Source organism: Urocampus carinirostris, chromosome 2, assembly GCF_059441175.1.
Source record: "Urocampus carinirostris isolate Australia breed hairy pipefish chromosome 2, RoL_Ucar_1.0, whole genome shotgun sequence".
In the NCBI taxonomy this organism is placed as follows: Eukaryota; Metazoa; Chordata; class Actinopteri; order Syngnathiformes; family Syngnathidae; genus Urocampus; species Urocampus carinirostris.
The window spans coordinates 10,531,817-10,555,737 of NC_142350.1; the positions used below are offsets into that span (position 1 = coordinate 10,531,817).

Below are 23,921 nucleotides of genomic sequence, written 5' to 3' on the forward strand. Positions count from 1 at the left end.
TTAAAAGTTTGCCACTACTGGTTTTAAACATGCACATGTTTTTGTTTTACATTCTTGATGGACTGTGTTTTGCACCTAAAAACAGAGTGCGTGATAACAACTGTTTTTTAAAGTGAAAAGCTGGACATGTATGAAATTATTTGTAGGGTGGTACAACTAAAGAAAAGGTATTTATCCAAAATGGAGACATAGTGAAAAAAAAACATCTGTTGGATGGTTATTGCCGTCCACGGGAGTGGACGAGATAATATCGTGCTAATGAAGTGTCACAATATTCCAAGACTGCAAATCTCATCTAATCTTTCGATATAAAGAATCAGAATGCGTTATTTTATTTGTCAGTGCCGCACTCAGACGTTTGAAAACAAAGGCAGATGAAACTCATTATCTCAGATCCCAAAGCCAATATTACCAGTATGGATTCGCCGATGCCACTGCCGCCGTGCCGTATAAATAAATACAGAATCAGATTCTTCCTTATCAAATTCCCTGTCAGAACATGCACGATTTTGAAAGCATCCGCGCCGCCCACATCACCCACATTTCCATAATAAACCAGCGAGTTGTGTACCCTCCCAACCCCCTTGGCCCCCGAGCGAGGAGCTTGCCGCGTTCACGTGTTAATGCCGAGCGTGAGAAGCATGGACTCGTCAAAGCATCCGGGGCCGAGCGACTAACCCAAGTTGGAATCGGGGAGTCAAGCGGATTAGCGGCATTAACCCCGTAACCGATACCAGCGCAAGCGGCTCAGGTCGACTTAATGGCTGAACAATGAGCTCTTTGTGAAGGCCATCGGCTTTTAATTGGAGAGAATAGAAGACTTGAGAATTTATATCAATCCATATTTGCGTTTAAGGTGGAGTGCATCGTTTCAGGTGCCTTTTAAAAAGTTTTCTCAACTAAGTATGTGTTAACAATGGCAAAGAGCCCCTATGCTTTATTTTCCACTGCGCTTATCTGCTTTCATCCTACTTTCAGAAGAGCTGCTAAGGGCGGAACACATTATATGCGAGGAATGGGGGAGTGCTGGAGAGGGATGTCATTCATGTCCCTGCATTAAAAAAAAAAACAAGGGGGGGGTGCTAATACACGCTGTCCAATTGACGTTTGCATGTGTGAGTACTGATTTTTGGAGTCTTGGAAAATTACTCAAAAAGGCCCAAAAAAATGTATTTTATTAATATTAAGTGTGTAGTTTCAAGTATTTTAATTTTCAGACAATAACTTGCGGCTTACTGGTTGCCAAACACAGATTTAGTGTATTTGATTGCAATATCACCATTTACCACAAGAGAACAGATACGGCTTGGCTGGACTAGGTACAGTACTTGGACATGCAATTGGACTCAATTATTTTGGAAATGATATTTAACAGTGTTAAGTTAGTAAACACGGAGTTTGAATGCTTTTTTAGTGATCGTTTTGTAAAGTGTAGTTATCACTAATATTAATTGGTCATAACTTGAATAATGGCATTTCTTAAAGCTGATACTACTACTGCACACAATGGGTCTTTCCTTTGCCTTAAATCATAATAACAAGCAAAGATTTACCAAGACGTGAATAATACATTTGCTTGTAGATTTTTTTAATAACACAGTTCATATTTGTAACAACCATCAGAATTGTATCTGATGGGTAAAAATCATCAAAAACTAACAAAAAGACGTTTGTAGTTTTAAATATTCCAAACACCAGAGTTGGTCGGCAGCGGCCCTAAATTCAAACGAATAACCCCGTACACAGTGAGCAGATATTATATTCAACACATTGTTCTTCAAACAAATTATAAAAATAGATTTAGCATTTTCAAGTACATATTTACAGTATTCAACATAAGACAGGGGAGGGGAATCGTATTACATTTCGATCATTGTGGCAACAAAAGTCCCGTCGTTATATTCTCGTTTATTTCCCCACGTTTTTAATTGGTCAGCTGCCTGCCCAAGTTTCTTGGACAATTACTAAGAGACTAGAACAAGCAGAACAATGCAATCCCGAAGCAAATACAAGCCCGGTTGCATCCTAAAAATCTTAAAAATAAGTCATTCACAAAAAGGCTCGCTTTCAAATGTGCTGGGGTTGATACTGTACACAAACAATTGGTGCGCCTTAAAAACGGTTGGGTCAAAAATAACACTAATTGGGTTTGAAACTAGTTCAATTGGGTTGCCTTGTGTGTTGAGTCATTTGATTCAGATATAGTATGACATGTTGAATTATTGTGTGGGCAAAAAGGAAAACAATCAATTATAAGTCCTTTCCTGTGCAGCAAGCAAATATTTTTGTAAAGGATGTTAGAGCTTATGCAGCAAAAAAGGGGCACAAATATTAAAAATTGACATGTTCATATTTCTATTTATTCAATAATAACACTAGTTTGACTGAAAAATGTCGATTCATTGAAAAACTGACTGAACTTTTAACAGTCTACAAAAGTTGAGCTATTGCATTTTGCCAAATATAAAGCGCACCTAAAAAACAGAAATGCATAATTAAAATGGAATGCATCGAGTTAATTTAGTTTCAAAAACAGATTTCCCAATATTTGTGTTCAATGAAATTATTATTTTTTTTAATGAAAACCTTGTTCCCACTACAGTTTTGTTCTTCTACATTTTTTAGTATGATGTGCCTAAAAAAAAGTTAAAGCAATTTTGAGTGTGTGCCTTTATAATCTGGTAATAAAAAATATCTAATTACACCTGATTTTATGGGTCAATAACTCCTAAAATCCAGTGACCCAATCTGGGCTATTATTTTTGACCCAACAGTAAGGGTAAAACATATACAGTAGTTATGGGGGGAAAAAAATACATCAAATGACATTCTAATACTGTATTCACACACGCCACATCCAGTGTTAAGAGACTAAAGTGTTCATGATTACACAGATACTGTGTGCCGACAGCTAACATTGGTAGTCTCATATGAAACGTGTCCCACTCGCATATTAGCAAACTTTTTTATCTGATTTTTTAAAATTCCCATTTACATTAAATACTTTAACCTCTTTTTGGAATCGTTTTGAACGAGGTTAGGCTTTAACAAATAAATATGAGATTTGGGTCATCTTCCAGAGTTGACCTGAGTTTTACTTGCAGTAGCAACTAGCAAACAATCACAAGATGACATCCCGGATCAAAAGGGGAAATTAAATATTTCGATGGGCACAGAAGACTTGAATTATGGGTGATAAAACGCACGACTCGACGTGCCCCTGCTGGCCTTTTTTTGTTTCGTGTTTGCGTGCAAGGCTCGTTGGACACTTTCTCAAGTATCGACAGCCGCTGCGGATTATGAGCCTGTCGTTCTTATTATTTGTAGAAATCCTTTTGCCATCTGATATGAGATCGCTCCTGGCATAGCGTTGTGACGTCCCTTTGAATTTCAAGTGAAATCAACCAGTGGAGAACTGCCTTTGTCAGTCTTGACTCCAGGTTGTTGAAAAGAAAAATCTAAATTGTGATAAAGGGGAAAAAAGTAGTCAAGTCCTTTTGTTTTAGCGACAGTTTTTGAAGGTCAAAGTGCAGATAGAGGTCACAAAAAACGTCACATGACATCACTCCTCTGCCGCCGGGAGGGCGAGCGTAATAAGAAAGGAATCGCAGGTGAACGAGGAGTAAGAGGTGAACAAGGTCCCCGTCCTCGTCTCCAACCCCATCAATCCGGTTGTACGTGAGATGCCCTTGGTTACACTTGCACGCCGCGTCCGTGCATTTGGATGACCTGCGCTCTGAGGCTCTGGATGGCGGCCAGGATCAATTTCTGGTGCTCCAGGGAGGTGATGCCCAGGCTTAGTACATCCCTGAAAAAGGGATACAGAGTTTGTTTAGGTCTAACATATGTACAGTATATGTATGCACTAGAATACAAATCAAAGGCATTTTGCAGCATGGCACATTAATTGTATACAATAATCCCTCACTGTATTGCGGTTTAAATATTTTACGCATTTTCATTATGCGTTGTGTTCTGCATTCTGATCAGATGAACAGTCACCACGCCCTTTTTCTGCATGTGCGTCAATAACGTTGCAGTCGTACACATACCTGTATGTAAAACAACAAAACCAACCTACGCAGAAATCTTTTCAATCTTCAGTTTCTCAAAAGTCCATCATGTCAACAAAACACTCTGGACACACAAAAACACCAACAGATAAAGGAAGATGCTTTCTATCACGCCCAAAGTTGGACTTCTCCACATGCTAAATGAAGGTAAAAGCATTTCCACTCCACATTTTTGTTTTGCCAATAACGTCCACATGATGGCAAACAAAAATATCATCTGAAGTGGAAGTTTTGAAATAAATGATCAGATTTAATTTTTAATTTTCAATACGGCCTGCATAACAAACCTGGCAAAAATATAATATCGTCACACTAATAAGAGCATCATGGATATTTTTGCCTAAATCTGGTTCCCAAAGAAAACTGCTTTATCTGAACAAATGTCCAAGTAAGTCAACAAATCATATTTCAATATAATAAGGTTATTTTTATCGGGATTAGGATTTGAGAGTACAAACGTTATTTGTGTATATTGTGCACTCATGTATAAAGCGCACCCCTAATTCTTGATTATACATTGATATACATTTTTTTTCACTTTCTCTTGGCTCAAACTACCATATTTATTGTTGTTTTTTTTAACCTAAAACGAACCAAATGTTCGGGTGCACTTATACACTAGGGTTGTACTGTATATGGTACCATATTTGTGCAATAACTGATCAATTGAAATATATCACTGAACAAAATTGTAAAACATTGTATGTAGCGGTTAGAACAACAAATCCTGACCACCAGTGATATAGATATAGATATAGATTTTAGGTCATTATCACAGTCCCAGAGACAAATGTAAGAATGGAGAAAACAATTCTTTGATATATCTGATAATGAATCGGACTTTGAAACGCATTAAATAAATATGTTTTTGTATAATAAATATACTTATGTCGTCTATATGACTAGTGAATAGGATTCAGCGCTCTCACCGCTGCAACCCAGGTTCAATTCCCGTTGCTACAATGTGTTTCAATTTTGCCCAATGATATGTATGGATTGATCAATCATTGTACAAATACGGTTATACTACCGTAATACCTCATGTGGTAATGCACACCCAAGCTTTGAGTTCTTTATTAGTTGAAAACAATTGTGTGTTACATGCTAATAAATAAGGTACTTTCATTTGTTGTTTGTCTTTTTCAGGCCTCATCTTTGTTTTCCAGTAATATCGATCTTGCGACTTATTTATTTATTTTTTTTGGTTCCCGCTAAAAGTTATTGCACTATTATTATGATTTAAACCAGTCTAAGCAATGCTTTGAAAATATTTTTGACTATTTATCCTGACAGTTTTTTCCCTCATCTAGTTGCATACAATGTTTCACAACATTGACATTGATGGCAATTTCATTAAGAAAGAAAAAAACGTTCTATTAGGAAAATGATTTGGGCAAAAATCTCAATTTGGCCCAAAACAAGTGAATTATGCACTTCTGTTATAAGGGTGCTGATATAATCAACAGTTTTCTTTGACAGACCGTATCAAATGATAAAGATAAATTCAAAACTATCCATTTCACTCTATATTTTTTTCGTCATCATGTGGACATGATGGAAAACTGATTTTACAGTCTTTTTACGTGTCGAATTGTCCACCCTCTTTGGCAATGCAAAGCACCCTTTGCCTTTTGGTGCTTTTTTGGGTCAAAAGTGTTCTGTTGACAATGATGGCTTTCAGAGAAGCTTGAAACAGAAACAGATTTGCACGTACTTAATATAGGTTAATCAACTTGTTTTATGAGTGCAGCTTAAACTGAACAGAGGGGAAGCGATTGTTTAGCCAATCAGAAAGCGGAACATGATGCATGACAACAAAGTCGCGATACAGGGAGGTTGATTACTGTGGTATTTTGCCAAGGCAATGGCCCACAACACACCACTTAAGAAACGCTGGTATAACACATAGGTCTTAAATTGTCGTCACATAGACAAAAAAAGTAAGCTACTCACTGTACTGTCATCCGTGCCACCGACTCCAAATAGCAGTATCCGGCAGCGGTGAAGTTGTCCTTGTACCGTCCCATGTCCACGGCATCCAGCCACTCCCCTACCGAGTTAAAGGACGGGAAGGTGGGCAGCGGTCGCTCTGTTAGTGTTATAGAGGAAGTCAGGGTCCTGCAAGAAAAGCCAAACGCCCGTTTAATGAATACACAGAAGGCGAAAGCAGACAATCGCCCGGACTTTTGACAGTGCTTGACCTTCGTGCTAACGTGGATGAGCCGATGGCGTCTGGAGAACGAATGCTCTTGCTGAGCGCCGAATGAATCTGACTAAAAGTAGGCCTCTCTGTTCTCTCCTTCTGCCAACAGTCCAGCATCAACTGATGCAAATGCGTTGGGCAGTTGACCGGCGCAGGCAGCCTGAAACCGTCCTCAATGGCCTTGATCACCTAAAAAAGATAAACACATTGAATTAGTCAGAATTGACAGATTATAAAGCGGACTCTCTAAAACTTGTGTCAAATTTTTCATACATGAGGTGCATCAGACTATAAGGCCCATAAAATTGAGACTACAGTAAGAGCAACCATGGTTATGCGTGTTTATCGGTTATGCAATTATTAATCAGTTGATAAGTGTTAACAATCAAAATTGCAAAATATTGTTTGCAACAGGAATAGAACCCAGGTCACAGTGGTCAGGGCACTGGAGCCTGACCACTTGACCACCAGTGTCTGAGAGATGACATACAAAGATGCATTAGCGCTCATCTCATTATCATACTACTTTTACTCACAGTGCAAGAAACATTGCATTTTGTTCTGTATTCTGATAGGTTAAATAGACTCTCCACTGTGAGTAAAAATGGGATAAGAGCCAATGCCTTTTTGTATGTCATCTGTACCACTGGTAGGCTAATCGTAAAGTATCAGCGCCCTTACTGCCATAACCCAGGGTCGAATCCTATTGCATGCAATGTATTGCCATTTGAGTCAATGATGATCATCAATTGATCAAATACAGTAGTATACCGTAAATCATTGTGTAGTAATGTACACTTAATAATACTTTAACCATTTCCAATCTGATCCACCAAACTCTGCAGTACATAAGGCGTATCGGATCATTACATTTCTGGCAAGTTTTCTTTTTGAATCGGAAGTTTCAGTGCAAATACATGGACACTTTTCAGGCCTAAGGCTCCCATTTGCGTCTTACAGTCTGGAAAATATCGTATTTTGAAAAATAACAATTCATGGTCTGGGTTTTCTTTAGAAGCATTACAAAGCCTGGGTTGAAAAACAGGAATGCATTTTTACCATGCCGTAATCGTCTTAGTTGGAAAAATCAGAATTATTCCGCTCAAAATGATTCTACAATCCGGTCCGTGATACACTGCTTCGTCTAAAAGAGAAGAATCAAATGACTTGGGTCTCCCCTGAGACCAACTATATGGCCATTTTCTCCTCAATAGAGCTTGCGCTGTTCCCATTGAAAAACTATTCGCAGTAACACGTCACCGGGGATTTCGTCTTATCTGTCTATCCCTCTCTAGAAAAGGAAACAAAAGTCAGGCTATACTCATAAAAATTACATCTATCAGCCACATTATTTCCTACAACACTTTTCTCTTAATCTGGCCAATGTGGCCCCACCCATTGGTCTCCCTGGACTCCTGCCTCTCTAAAGAGCATGCATAAAATGCATTTCAGCATTTGACATTTCCATTTAATCAAAGCCAGCCAGGTAAAGGGCGCCATGAATTACAGGTGGACAGGCCAAGCAACGGTCCCGTTATGATATCATGTATCAATTCAATGCAGATTAATATTCCGGGTGCTCCACAACCATTGGCCTTTTGGCCCTGCAAATGGATAGTTTGATCATATTCACCAGACCAGGGAGAAATTTTGTGAGAGCCATTATAAAAAAAGATTATTTAAAAGGGAAAAGGAAAGATGCTTGCACCTGCTGATTACCTCATGCATATTAATTTTGGACAATAAAAATTGGAACACAGTAATAATGGCTTGCTTTTTTGAGCCTGCAATTTGCATACTCATCAGCAAGATGGATCTTTGAGGTTTATCAGATACCGGCTTCATTTGTGTTTTAATACAATTGGAATATATTATCATTCAATGAGGACTGACTTCAACTAAAATATGCTGCATTAAATCCATCCATTATCTGGACTGCTTATCCTCAGTAGGGTGGCGGGGCTACATGGTAGCTTATGACATCATCAAAAATAATGTTTGGCAGTGGAGACGCCCTACTTACGAACAAGATCTGGGCGATCATTCGTCAGTTGCTTCAGTGCTATATTTTGTATATTTAAGGTTTATATCAGTATGTTTAAGGCTTGTATAAGTAACCTGTATTGTTTTGTCCTAAAAAAATAATTCAATTGAAAAATATGCTCGATAGAAATAAATAAAGATAAGTTTAACTTACTTTTGGAAGACGAGCTACAACAGTGTGGTGAAAAGTGGCCCAAAAAAGCAATCCAACCGTTTTCTCAACAGCATCATGCTTCCATATTCCACTTTCATATCAAATGAAACAGCTCGCCTCTTATTTACACTTTACACCAACCATATTGAATGGATGCATGAGATATTAAACAATAAAAATGTCAGTTCTTAGCGCGTTGGAGATACAGTATGGAATGTTTATACACGAACTAGGAAGAGGGAACGGATTTCTTCTTCGGGGTGGGTGCTGGGTGACCTCTTGCAGCGCCACATGCTGGTAGTGGCGGAAAGAAGCACTACAGCACTGTCCTGTACTTGGAAAAAGGTGCACACAATACAAAATCTAACTAACAGCAATGTCGGGATATTTTTCAACATCCCAAAAGAAATGTTCGTATCTACCGTTTTTTGTAAGTAGGGGAGCGTCTGTACTTAGCAACTTTTTATGCTTGCAAGGTAAGTTCTGTTAATATACCCTACTCATAATGTTAAAAACTGACTTGGTATTCCCGTTTTGGGCTCAAATACACCGAGAATATTGTCTAAAAACCCATCAGTAGAATTTCAAAGGCCAAAAAGTGGCAAGTCTCTCTATTCACTCGTAAATAATAGCAGCAAGTGGAGCCTTATCGATTGCAATCTTTTCAACCCTTGAAGGGGGAAAAAAAGTGAACATTTTCCGGAAGAAGATAAATGCAAAAGAGAGGCTTTAAGAAGATGGCAGTTGGAGGAGGGAAAAGTGCAGGCCATTGGAAAGAGGTCATTGCTTCCTTAGGAGAAAACAGGATTGGTTACGGAGCTGACGTGCACTTAAAGTGGAAGCTTAGGCCAGGAAAAAAGCTTTCTGGGCGACCGCAGCTTCTTTGCTTTCTGTTAATAAGATCCGAGTGGACAAAGCGTTCATGAATACAGACGGAGGTGAGAAATAAAAGTACAGTGAGAAAAGTCTATGTATTTGCACTGAGACGTTGTGCAAGGAATTTAAATGGAAACATTGATGGGAAGACTATAAGGCACACCTAAAAACCCCAGAAATGTAAAAGTGCACCATATTATCCGGTGTGCCTAATATTACGCAGAATACCGTGGATGAAATTGGAAATGCTTACAGTAGTTATAGGTGTGTGTTACCATACAAGGTTTTGAGACTATTGTTGGGCAATAATTGACCAAAACTTTAAACATTCTATACAACAGGAATCAAACCCAAGTAGTGGTGGTGTGCGCGCCAAAACCTTACCACTAGTGCACCAGTGGTACAGATAACATAGAAAAAGGCATTAGACCTCATTTCAACACACTGATTTGCACAGTGCTTTCCAATAGTTAAAATATTTCCACTTCCACATATGTTAGAGCATCGAGAAAACGACATCTTCAACAAAATACGAGCTCTTTTACTAATGTATGCAGGTGAAGAAGTGGAAGGACTGTTTGACAGATGCAGCTCAACAGGCTTTTTTATTTGGCCCACCAAAGGAAAATGGCAGAAATATAATACTACTAATAAAATATTTCTTTGGGTGCAAACTTCGTCTTTATTGACACTTAGTGTAGTCTACAACAAATAGACGACAAAATTACTACAGAACTAATTATCAAATTTAGTGCTTGAAACAGAGACTTTTTTTTTTCAAATTCAAATTTAAATGTTAATTGTCATATGCACAGAAAAGAACCACAATTCCCTGCACAATGACATTCTTACTTTGCTGTCCATAGAGTTAGCCAGCGTAACAGAACTAAGAAACTATTTACATGTATACATAAAAGAATATTAAAAAGATAAAAATACAAGATTAACTCGAGATGAATTAAGGCAATAAGATAAAACACAGTTGAAAGTGACTAAACGGGACCATACTTGGACTATTCCTGCACTATATAGTGTGCTGAATGTGTCTGTGGTGTATTGTTCGATCAGCAGCTGTTGTAAGAGTCTGATGGCAGAGGGGTAAAAAGAGTTCTTTAGACGGGTTGTCCTGCATGCTTTGATTGTGAATAATTTAAAACGAATTTAATGAAACTGATCTAAAGAGACATAACATGTAAATTCTGAACATTTTTTGTATTCATAAATGAAAACATCGGGTCAGCGTCTGAGCCAATTTTTTTTAAACCCCACCCCAAGTTTATGAAGAGCCCAACGTCCATGCGCGAATGCACACGGTAGCTTTTTTTGTAGACTTAATTTAACGTACATTTTAGTCCAGTGCACCTTCTGTATGAAAAAATATGACAAGACTTTTTTTGCGGGTGGGCCGCATGATTCAATGTACCTTATTGTATCTACAATATGGTCAAAAGGTGAAAAATTCCCATCAATTTATTGAGGATTTATTAATGCTTTGTGTATCAAGGAACATCCAGTATTCACTAGACTATGAGGAAAAAAAAAAAAAGAGAAAAGGCAAGCTCCACTTACATCTTGGTTGCCCATATCCCAATAGGGTCTCTCGCCATAGGACATGACCTCCCACATGACAATACCGAAGCTCCATACGTCCGAAGCGGAGGAGAAGCGATGGTACTGAATGGCTTCCGGGGCGGTCCACAGAACCACACTCTTCCCTCCGTGCTAGAAACACAGGATATAACAAGTTGAGCGTGTCATTTTTTTCACCGGATTTAAAGTTACAGGCGCGTATTTTCCAAAAATACAAAAGACTTCAAGGTTCACCTATTGATGAACTCTCTCGTTTTAATTACAGCAAAATTGAGTGACCTCAAACAAACCTTATAGCTAATGACGCGATCGGGATCTTATTAAAATAAACATATCCCGTGCGCCTGATCCTGGCATATTTAATGAGAAGATGAATTGATACTTCCTTATTTTGCGGGATTCTTACCAGCGTGGTGTAGATTGCCTCGATCTTGTCCTCTTGGAGAGGCCTGAAGCCGGACACTTTGCAGCCCAAGTTTGCGTTCACTAAAACCTGTCCACACAAGGACACGAATAGAACAATATCTAACTTGTATTGAATAATACAAAAAAAGAATATACACCATTATTGGAAGTGTGTTTTTACTGCTAACATTAAAACATGAGGCCAGTTTGACTAAAAATAACACGCAAAACTATTTCCATTGGCAAATTATTTTGAAAATTTTGAAAGGACACTGTGTGATGGTTGACCGCTAGATGTCGCTGAGTAGTACAACCAAAAATGAGTGCTACAGAGGAAATATACAAACTGTGGAATTTCAAAGTGACCAAGTCACACTGTTATTCTTATTTTTCGATCTAGCCTTTCACAGTTTTTGTTTTTGTGGGTACCCGTATCAGAAAGATGATGGACAATTATGTTCGCTTCTTCTAAGTGAGCCTTATGTTATGTAAAACAAATACACATTTATTTACCTATGAGTATTTTTAAAAATGCACATATATATGATAGTTCATGTATTCACGATTATTGCTAAACTCAATTTTGTTTTTTTACAACTACGATGGGCTATATAATACACAATGTATCTTTAAGTAGTGCATTTTTCAATATACAGTGGCTTGCGAAACTATTTGGCCCCTTGAACTTTGACCTTTTGCCACATTTCAGACTTCAAACATCAAGATATAAAACTGTAATTTATTGTGAAGCATCAACAATAAGTGGGACACAATGATGAAGTGGAACACACTTTATTAGATGTTTTAAACTTTTTTAACAAATACACTGTTAAAAATTATCCAGCCCCTTTACTTTCAGTGCAGTAAACTATGTCCAGAAGTTCAGTGAGGATCTCTAAATGATCTAAATGACTATGGATGATAAATCACTCTGGATGAACTGCAGAGGAGATTCTGTCCATAGGTCAACAATCAGTCGTATACTGTACAAATCTGGCCTTTATGGAAGAATGCAAGAAGGAAGCCATTTCTTAAAGATATCCATAAAAAAGTGTTGTTTAAAGTTTGCCACAAGTCACCTGGCAGACACACCAAACATGTGGAAGAAGGTGCTCTGTTCAGATGAGACCAAAATAGAACTTTTTGGTAACCATGCAAGACGTTATGTTTGGCATAAAAGCAGCACAGGTCATCACCTGCAACACACCATCCCCACAGTCAAACATGGTGGTGGCAGCATCATGGTTTGGGCCTGCTTTTCTTCAGCAGGGACAGGGAAGATGGTTAAATTTGATGGAAAGATGGATGGAGCCAAATACTGGACCATTCTGGAAGAAAACCTGATGGAAGTCCGCAAAAGACCTGAGACTGGGACGGAGATTTCTCTTCCAACAAGACAATGATCCAAAGCAAAAGCTACAATGGAATGGTTCACCTTTAAACATATCAAGGTGTTAGAATGGCCAAGTCTACGTCCAGACCTCAATCCAATTGAGAATCCTTGGAAAGAACTGAAAACTGCTGTTCACAAACGCTTTTCATCCAACCTCACTGAGCTCGAGCTGTTTTGCAAGGAGGAATGGGCAAAATATCAGTTTCTCGATGTGCAAAACTGATTGAGATGTACCCCAAGCGACTTGCAGCTGTAATCGCAGAAAAAGGTGGCGCTACAAAGTATTAAGTCAATGGGGCTGAATAATTTTGAACACCCACTTTAGTTTAAAGTTTAAAATATCCAATAAATTGTGTTCCACTTCATGATTGTGTCCCACTTATTGTTGATTCTTCACAAGAAATTACAGTTTTATATCTTCATGTTTGAAGTCTGAAATGTGGCAAATTCACAAAGTTTCAGGGGGCCAAATAGTTTCGCAAGTCATTGTATTTGCAATGATTTGACAAAAATCAATAATATAAATTTTCAACAATGAATTTTATTGTTGATGACACATTTTTCAAGCAGAGCGAGATATCACTACATCTGTGTACAGTAATCTCTGCTGAGAGCCGCACATGTGCAATAGCGTCTGTTTCGAGCGGTAACCTTAACATACAGAGCCAATTATTGTGTTGCATTTCTTTTATCGTCGCCAAAGGTGGCCAACCTCACTATAAGGTTCAGGGGGCAATTACTTTTTTACAGCCGTTTCTTTGTGCTTTAATCATTGGAATCAACATTTCAAAACTTCCTTCTGTATTTCCATGGGTTGTCTATGTGTGATATTAAAATTGCTTTGATAATCTTTAACTATTGTCAATCAGATATGTGCAAAAAACACAGAATTCAGGAAGGGAGCAAATACTTTTTCACGGCACTGTATTTAAGAAACCGGTCTTGATTGAGAATATTTTTATTTAAAGTGGTGGTGCAATATTTTTATGAGCACGTTTCAGTAATATGATTGGTATTTACTTAGTAGGCAATTATACATGACACCAGTGATAAAGGGCGTCACAATTTCCGCAACCTGGCGGACAAAAACTCTTAGCAGCATGCCAAAGCTGTCCTTACCAAAACTAGCACGATACCAGCATTTAGAGTTTTGACAGCTTACCTCCTTTTTTTTTTCTAAAGAGTAACAAACTGACAGAGCGAACCCTGGTGACAAAATGATACTGACAACATTGTCTTGTCATTTTGGGCTGGGCGTACTCCTCAAAAGGAGCCGCTGACGAACGACTGTCAAACACGTTTTCCAGACGAGAACAAATCACATTTTCAGAACCCTCTGACAGAAAAAGCAAGCCTGAAACGTGCGTGGACCTACACGGGGGCATGCGGTCTATTAGCACCCACCGCGCCACCTGCTCGCTTACCTTGTGTGCAGCCAGCCGCTTGTGAACAAAGCCCATTTCAGCCAGGTACTTCATCCCTGACGCCACGCCCGTCAGCATATCCATCAGTTGCATTACGCTCAACTGACCTTCATGTTTCTGCATTTTGAAAAAGTGCAGAGAGAGTGCAGATAGAAAAGAGAGATGAAAACATTACTGCCATTTCTTACTGAGTTATCATGGGCTAGGCAGCGGTCACAAAAGGGAGTGCAGAGATTATAATTGAACAACACTGAAGAAACATCACTTTGACACAATGAAATGTAGTCCGTGTAAAGCTTATATAGCAGTGTGAATTGATTTTTCCCTCTTGTAATACTCAAAATATAAACATAGCTAAACCCCAGGTCACAAAAGTGAGTACACCCTGAAGTAAATGTTCCTGAAGTTCAATATTTTGTGTAGCCTCAGTGAACCACTTTAATCCTCCTGGTCATGGATTTTACCAGAGCCTCACAAATTGCCGCTGGAATGCTCTTCCACTCCTCCATGACAACACGACTAAGCTGGAGGATATTTAAGATATTGTGCTTCTCCACCATCCGCTTAAAGATTCCCTAAAGATGTTCTATTAGGTTTCGATCTGGAGACATGCTTGTCAGTCCATCCCCTTTACCCCTTTAGAAAAGCCTTGGTCGTCTTAGAAGTGTATTTGGGGTCATTGCCAGGCTGGAACATTTCCCAGTTTCTGGAGGTTGGGAATCGTTTTTTGCTCTAGTTTCTCACTGTACATCCTTGAGTTTGTTTCCCTTAATGAAATGCAAAAATTTTGGCAGCGAGACATGTACTAGAGGTACTAAGAATCTTCTCTAGTTTACTACCTATTAATATCAAAATACACATTTTTTAAGAATATTGTAAAAAACTGAGAAACAAAAAAACAAGCAATAGTCATTTTTGCTCCTCTTTAGATGTTTTAGACAATAGGTTTAAAAGCTAATTCATTACATTTCAAGTGCATTACTAAAGTGCCATCTACAGCAAAGGTCTCCAACCTTTTGAAGCTGAGAGATACTTTTTGTCACTAACTAGTGCAAAGGGCAACCAGTTTGATATGCATTTCAAAAATAAAATGTTTTTACCAGGTTGTAATTATTAGATGTTAGAATATTCCCAGTCACCACTAAACAACATTCCAATTACATTTTTTCATCACATGTTGGAGACCCTGATATAGAGGAATGAATATCACAGATTCTTTATGAAATTTTAGTTTTCTATCACTATTTAATAATTAATCCGTTGATTGAAGTGTTAAACAGTTATATTCATACCAAAGTTGTCCAATGAGGTTTAAAATTATTGCTACTTTGTTGTTGGACTGTATTTCTGATAAAATTGTCCAAAAAAAACCACTTCAAAGCTAAAAAGGTCATGCCTAAATGGTACTAGGGGGAATGTAAAAATAGATATATAGATTTTTTTAATACTTACTGAAGTACTATTTTTAATATTTGGCAACTTTGGTGTTATAATCAGGGATTTCAAAAATAGGCTTATAAATCAAGTTTTAACTCCTTAGTTAATTGTGGCACTATGTTTTAAATACAGCGTTAATGTGTTGACTTCACTCAGGCGCAAAGCTTTTGTTTTTTATTCCATAATTTGCAGTACGAAAATACACTGGAATTCCAAGGCATTAAAATTAGGGAGAAAAAAATGCATTTGCATCTACATTTTCAATAGTTGGCAGCACAGGTGTTCTGGACAGTTCTTTCAAAAATAAGCTATTATAAAACAAGTTAACTACAGAGTTAATACATCTTCAAATACAGAGAGAATGTTTCTTTACTTTGACTGCATTCATGCACAACTTTCTTTTCCTTACAATCCTCAGTAAGAAAATAAAATGGAATAGAATTTAATTTAAAAAACGCAACAACGCATTAAAAAAAGAATACAACACGTGCAGTATTACATTTACTTTTCAACATTATACACCAGGGTTCTCCAACCTATTTCAAGCCGAGAGTTGTTATATTATTACCAGGTTAATTGGAATTAGGGTTAAATAACCTCAGTCAACCACAAAAAGCTATTTTTTGCGCCCCCTGTATTAGACAATACATATTTAGAAAATATGTAAAATAATACCTGAAGCATTAATGGTGGCTTAAAGCCAGCACAATGGATTATTTTAAAGGGAATCCTACACACTAACAAGATAATCTCAGGATAATGAAAATAAATAACTGGAAGCGGACTCACCCTTAGGAAAGAGTCCAAGGCCCCATTGGACATACTCTCCACTATGATCATCATAGTATTCCCTGAACACATAAAGAGAAAAAAAGGACACATTGAACTGAAGGGAAACGGTGCATACTGCGGCTAAAGTAATAGAGACACGAGCACGCTGCGAGGATAAAGGAAGGCTTTTCCCCCTTGGCTGCACTGCAGGATTTGCTGCACAATCATTCTTCACTCGTTCAACTGTGGCCAAGGCACAAGAACCTGCCTGCTGCCCTGCCTGTCTCAGCAACTTTAAGTGCCCTTAAACACTCACTACACACCGGCCACGCGCTTCGCAAACTAGATGTAAAGGTATTTTCTGATATTTTTCGAGGGAAGAAAAATAATGTCTTTACAATTCTTGACAGGACTGCAACTGCTTTTGAGGCAGGGCTACAGGGTGGCCACTCTGATATCTGGGGGGATGATTCTTTTTAAAACTTGTGTGACAATGTTGCAGTTTTCGTAAGGTCATAAACAATGGTTACTCTCTGTGACAAACTGATGTCATCCCCTGTTGAAAAGCGAGTTGGATAAAAGAATAATTCAACTTTCAAACAAAATATTAAAATTTGGTAGGAAATGCCTCACCATACAAGTAAATTGTAACTTATTTTAATTCGCAAAATATTATATCATTATTTCGGGCAGCATGGTGGATGGGTGTTTAGCGCGCCGCCCCAAGGTGCGGAAATCCAGGGTTCAATTACAGCTACCGCGTGCAGAGTTTGCATGTTCTCCTTGTGCGAGTTTCCTTCCGTCGTTCCAAAAACATGCATGTCAGGTAAAGTGGCCAGTCCAAATTGTCCTTAAGTGTGAATTAGCGAGTGTGATGTCTGTCTCTGTGCCCTACGACTAGCTGGCAACTAGTTCAGGGTGTCCCCTGCCCATTAGCCGAAGTTAGCTGGGATGGGCTCCAGCACCCCCGCAACCCCATTGAGGATAAGCGGTGCAGATAAAGGATGGATGGATATCGGTAGCGGTATTGGCGATACTGCCATCCAGAATTTCGTCTGGACCTAGGAAAAACAAAATTGTGTATTATTTTGCACTTTATTGTCATGTGACTTCTCAGCTCAGGTCAATTGTGAATGTTTCTGATGCATGCAGTTGCCTTAAATGAATTGTAGATGCGTAACGAGGGTTTTTTAAAAATACTTAGGAAGAACATCGTCTTTATTGTCATTGATAACGACGACGTGAACATTGTTTATGATCTTACGAAAACAGCAACATAGTGAAGCACCTGTACTATTAGGCAGAGGGAAGAAAAGCTACTTGACTAGTTATCTGTTGGCTGAGTGGTAAAGAGGAAAGATCAGAGCCAAAATTCTTTTGAACAAAAGCCGGCCAGAAATTCAATAGACAACATATAACATAAACGTGACCTGATCTACTGAAATGAGTCGCAGTCAGGCAAATATCAAATTTGGAAAGTATCTATGGAAAGTATAAGAAATGAGCTTTAAAATGATACCATAGTCAAAGCTTTATTATGGGCTCGTTTGAAGATATGGCTTTTTGAATTACAGCCTTTTTTGATGAAAAACCTGAAAAAAATCACCTTTAATTTGTTTTTTTTTTTTGTGTGATTTCATTAAATGATAGTCTAATTTTAACAAAGGCAATTGTACACATTGGAAAAGAATTAGACCAGACTGAAAGACAAATTTAGCACATATGTATTTAAATGGATGTTCAAAGAACTTTCATTATGTTTTCTACAAACGGAAATATTGAAACCTAATTGATGTTTTTGTTACTCATCTCATTTCGTATATCATATTTTACCAAATAGCAAAATATTATTTTTGTCGTTTTTTTTCCCTTAGTTCTCAGCATGTAGCTAAAAATAGAACATTTTAGATAGATAGATAGATAGATAGATACTTTATTCATCCCCGAAGGGAAATTCACATTTCCAGCAGCATCCCTGAGCTGAGAACAGTACAATAATAAAGCCAAAAGAATACAATATACAAATACCCAGTGTGACGTGCAAATATTTTGGCAGCGTGGGTAAAAACTATAGTAAAATAACACTTTTATTTGGTTAAAGGTGTGAGATGAGATATCATAAATTTGCCTAATATGGTTTACTAACCCAGTTTTATTTCAATTTAATGACTGATCCTGTACTCTAATTTTGGTCCATAACCACAAAATTTTCATTGATGCACACTGATGAGGTTTTAGCATCTGTTTTATGTCAGAATTTTAAGTCACACAAATCACTTCAAATGTAAATGACAAATCAAATACGATTCTGGTGTTTTTCAACTCAGGGGATCCCAAATCCATGGGTACTGTTGCTTTCTTGAAGTTCATGAGTCCACAGTCAAGATCAAAAGAATAATCCAATATCCACCGTGACTTTGATGTGAAGCTCTATGATCAATCAGATCTTTCTAGGATTCTTGGTGTGGAGATCTCAAATTGGATTTAAATGTTACCACACGCAATGTTTTCTTAGTGCCTCAAAGCAACCTTTCAATACTTCAAAGAGAAATGGAATCAAAACTCGTCTAGATCAGGTTTTTTGACCATTATGACTCATACCGTCACAGGTTGAGTCAACGAAGAAAAGGAGAGATTTGTTTTTGGTTTCATTTTAATTCTAAGCATTGTTGTGCTATCATGATACCAGGTTCTGTCTGTCGCCTACTTACTAGTGCTTGTTCTGCCCACAGTAAGCAATGCCGAAAGACTGGCTATCGACACTCATTATGATGATATCTTTGAGGTCTTTTCATACAAAATTTTGTTGCAACAGGGAATTGCAAATCTATCCAAGAGCTACCGATGTACATCATTTTTAATTTGATCATTATTTTTTTTTAATGAAAATTTGTTTATTTCCTTTGAAAATAGAACTTCATTTGCCCAACATAAAAATATCTTCACTTTGGTGTAATGTTGCAACATTGTAAAAATAATATCACCGTTCACCAAATGATTTCTCTATTATCTGATAGTTTTGCACACATTAAGTAGTATTTTACTTGCTTTGAAGAATTTTATCACCTATTGGGGAGTTAAAGTAAAGCTGAATTCCCCAGTTCGATTTTCGCCTGTATACAAAAGGAGTGTCCCTTTCATGCTTTCCACAACAATTCTGTGATGGAAATAGGGAATTGTTGAAGTTGGCAATTAGGGCTAGAACTGACTACGCATCTTCATGAGCTAAATTCATGTCGCTTGTCTCTTATGTGATTCATCCAAAGATGTAGGAGGATAGACCTAACATTAACTCCACCCCTGGACTTGCACAATCATTTCACAACTAGCAATGACTTACAGTGTACTGTATATCATAAAACCGCATGGATTAAAGCAGGGAGCCCTCAGGGATGTTATTGTGAGTGTTCGAATTAATAATCCATGAGTTTTAACAATCAAGACTCTCATTTTTTAAAATTATATTTAATTGAATCTACTCCCTTGAATGGCGAGCAGTATTGGCAGTACGCTGCATTGCTATTCAAATCAAAGCTGCACCAATCGGGCTAAATCGGCTTTTCCGCTCAGGCTATTAGTTTAGTTTTGATTTGTCCTTCTCTTTCATCAGATTGTCAAACTATTGTTATTAGTCTGCCTGCTTAAACGCCCCAAGGAATTCACTACTGGGAGTTTAGCGCTTGGCACTTTTTTTTTCATCACGCTTGAATCATTTGTCATGAAAGTTTAAAGTTGATCATTTAATAAACCTAGACAATTAAACTTGCTTTGACAGCTAGACCTTTGAGCGTAGACCATGGGTTGCGGGCCACATTGGTTTAAAAACAGTAGAATAGAGAAAAAAATGGCTGATCGATGAATTTTATTTTTCGTATATGCTGATAGTCTACCATGGCAATACATGAGTGAAAAAAAAAAATCTCGTTTGCATTCACCTGTACAAGTTATGTTTTATTGTTTACTTTTTTATGATGGGACAATTTCATTCAATTTGTTTTGAATCACTGAAAAAAGCAAATAAATATATTTATTTACAAATAAAAACTTGAATTAAAAGTAATAGCAAATCAATATCTCTTTTTTCAAACACAAAATTTGATAGCAGTAGGGCTATTCCAGATGTTTTGTTGCATGAAAATCAACATCTTGATTAAAATGTAATGAAAATAGCAAGTACAGAAAAATGTAGCCAGCTCTTTGAATGTTGGCCATGAGCTGAATACAAAAATGTGCTTTTATGGGGGCTCACAGCAGGACAATAAAGACCAAATTCAAACTTTTTTGAGTACTACATTTTTTAAACATATTTGTTTGCATTTCATCTTTACCATTCTCATTTAAAGGGCCGGGTTAAAACGAATAAGTGAATGATTGATTTTATGATTTTTAAGTCTTTTTCTGCTTTTTATTTTTATAAAAATGTTTACTTGAATATGAGAATTTCGTTGTTAAGATTTCATATCTATTATAGAAATGAGCTAAATCTATTCTTTTAAACATGATTTTTTTTCAATCCAGGTGAGTGCAATCGTATTGCCTTTACCAGCATGTCCGTGACTACAATTTTCTGTAAAATAACATCTGGATGGCTGTTTCCTGTTTTCCAGTGTTTGGAATGGCGCTTAACTTTGGCGACATCCAGAGGACATATTTAAAACTGCAGGTCATCGTTTGACACGATAGGGGCTTATTTTTATGTTGTGCTTCTGTCAGGTTTGTCTCACGGGCCAAATGAAATCAGTTGACGTGATAAAAAAAGAAGTGATACCACTCTGTATCGATTCCATGTATCTGCACTCAACCATCCCCATCTACCTTTCATATTTCACAAGATTAAAAAGGCCGAGCTACACCTGCACCCACATAATGGGATCATACATTTCGGATCACGGCAGGCAAGGTCGAAAATAGCCGCCGGCAATCAGCAAATGTACGAGGGGCGCTTTTAACTGCCACCGGTCCCTCTGCGCTTTCCCTCAAAAAGGTAACAAAACAACTTTTAGCGTTTTCTCTAATCCTATTACGTTTAAATCTGGGTGCCTTTTGGAAAACGGCGGAGCAAATGGGGCAGGGAGCTGGCAGGCGCGTTAGCAAAAAAAACAAACTTTTTCGCCTAAATTGAATATTGGGCTTTGAAAGGCAGCTACAGAGTAGAGAAGAAAGTATTCGTTTCAGAATTTAAAAAAAAATACATATGTGTTTTTTACCAGTCTTTAGCGTCTCTAGAACACAGGTGGCCCTTGGGCAGGATCAGGTCCGGCAAGGGTTTTAATCCGGCCCATAAGACAACACAGAGAAGCGCAAGAGAAAAATGGCTCCAGTTTTAAATATGTCCACTTGATGTCACCCAAACCATGCACCACTCGCAAAGTGACTTTAGTAGAGATCTCTCGCTCTTTCTCTCTCTCAATTTGTCTCTTGTGTTCTCCCTGAATCTTCTACTTGTCACCCTTTCTCTTAAATTTACTAGTCCGACCAGCATGATTTTTCGTTTCTAGCATGTGGCCCCCAGCTAAAATGAGTCTGACACCTTGGCTTTAGAAGACTCAAAATATTATTTCTTTACAGGAAAGATTACATCGACCTGTTGAGTCGTATATGAAAAAAAAAATCAAAAGTGCAACATACATCACCAGAACTAATTTCAAGGTATCCGTTTTTGCAATCGACTGACACTTTGTGGGTTGTCTTATTCAGTAATACCTCGCTTTATCGCAGTTTACTTTTCGCGGTTTCGATACTTTTCGAATTTTCATCATGCATTGTATTCTGCAGCAGACAACAGACATCAAATGCTGTCACGGGGCCAGGTTAGGGAGACCTTTGTGTTTTGGGTAGACGTGACTGTGATGGTGTATGCTGGCAGTCAAAGAGCAGGGCAGGCGCACTAGTCCACCCAAAACAAACTGCAAAGCACGGCAACAGCTAGTATTTTAGCGGCTTGTTACATTTAACAAAATCAGATTCTGAGGAAAGAGCTAAAAGAAATGCTGACCGCCAGCGTGTGCTCCATGGATTGTTACCGGGTCCGGGAAGGGACTGAGGTAGCGTTGGGTGATGAATTAGGGGTGCGTGTTTTACACGAATAAATACGGTAATTGAAAACAACTCACAGGAAGGCCTTTAAAACAAGTTGGAGTTTCTTATCTATAGTTTGGGCTCGCTTCCCTGTTCTTTTTGCAAGTTATTTTGAGTGTCTACTAAACTTTAAACTATCAATACAATAATCCCTGGTTCTTCGTGGGGCTTGTGTTCCAAAAATGTGCCACGATAGTCAAAACCCGCAAAGGAAAAAACTCAGTTTATTCAATTAGTTATTTATTTATTACTCAAGAACAAACCCAGTATACAGGCTCATGCATTTGTTTGTCAAGTATTGTACTTTATAAACATTTTGTTTTCCTCCCTAAAAATAATTTCTGTACTGTCTAATTGTAACTTTAAAAATAATCTTGCTGTTTTATTGCACAATTATTGACTAAGGACTTGATCCACTTTAATTTACATGATACTTGCCCCCATTATGTGGACATTATGGAAAACTGCATTTACTTTCCGGTTCTATCTGACCATATATTTTTCCACTATCAAACATTTTTGAAGCAGTGGCATGGAGCCACTTGGAGCGGCAAAGACCCACATGTGGCTACAGAGGAAGTTTGGCCGGTGGAGAGGTCCAACTTTGTTGGAGATGGAATTTTTTTTCTGTGTTTAGCCAATCAGAAAGCTGAACACAATGCAAACATGGCAAAGTAGCGAAACTGTAATAAGTAAACCGTAATACAGGGAGGGATTACTGTATCTGATTAATATTCCAATTTCCTGTCTATCCGCTCATGCAGTAGGGATGATTGAAGGTATTCATTTTGCAATGGTATGGAGATGTACGCTCTTCGGTTAAATAACGCTAACATAGTTTTATTTGGCTAATGAAAAACGGCGGACAGCCATCAAATAATATGAGTGATTATAAAGCACAGGGAAACATAGAATGTTATTTATGAAGCTCATTTGTCATTATTACAGAATGCCCGTTAGTTACATCAGGGGTGACCAAACAAGATTTGGTAAGCTAAAAATGTGTGAAGGCCAGCTATTCAGCCTGACAATCGTTGACAGTCTTTAATAAATTCACCCTTTGTGAAAGGTTTGCAGCACTAAGCAATCAGTGTTTTACCTCTTAGTTTGCCTTTGTAGAATTTGTATTAGACTCGCAGGGTCTTGCGGAAGAATCGCTGCTGTGCCGTAAGAAAGAGCTTCTAGTTGCTTAACCTTTTCACAGCATTTGTTTTCAGTTAGCTTTTTGTAGTCGGCATATTTTGTCTGGGAGTGCCTCTTGGTGTTCTAGTCTTCGAAAACAGTCATTTGGCAGATTAGACAGAAGCAGTTGTTTTGAAATTTGATGAAAAAAAAAATCACTCCAAAATCACTTGTTCTGGAAGAGGTCACCCTCGCAGTTAACTTTTTTTTCCAGTCAGCATGTCAGAAATGGGGTGGGCGTGTATTCTGATAGAAAGCCAAGGGCAAGGTGGCCAAAGGGCTGCGGCCATCA

General features: G+C 38.0%; 1 protein-coding gene across 2 annotated transcripts in view; it reads right to left on the minus strand.

Moving 5' to 3' along the window:
• Positions 1 to 1,567: 1,567 nt before the first annotated feature.
• Positions 1,568 to 23,921, minus strand: part of epha10 (EPH receptor A10) — a 228,162-nt gene continuing 205,808 nt past the window's right edge. For both annotated transcript variants that reach the window (XM_088328870.1, XM_088328869.1), the window contains 7 exons: positions 16,388 to 16,449; positions 14,162 to 14,278; positions 11,346 to 11,432; positions 10,919 to 11,071; positions 6,275 to 6,465; positions 6,027 to 6,191; positions 1,568 to 3,808 (listed from right to left, as the gene is read on the minus strand). In XM_088328870.1, coding sequence (XP_088184996.1) covers positions 3,694 to 3,808; positions 6,027 to 6,191; positions 6,275 to 6,465; positions 10,919 to 11,071; positions 11,346 to 11,432; positions 14,162 to 14,278; positions 16,388 to 16,449 — 890 coding nt within the window. In that variant the 3' untranslated portion in view covers positions 1,568 to 3,693. The remainder of the gene's footprint in view (positions 3,809 to 6,026; positions 6,192 to 6,274; positions 6,466 to 10,918; positions 11,072 to 11,345; positions 11,433 to 14,161; positions 14,279 to 16,387; positions 16,450 to 23,921) is intronic.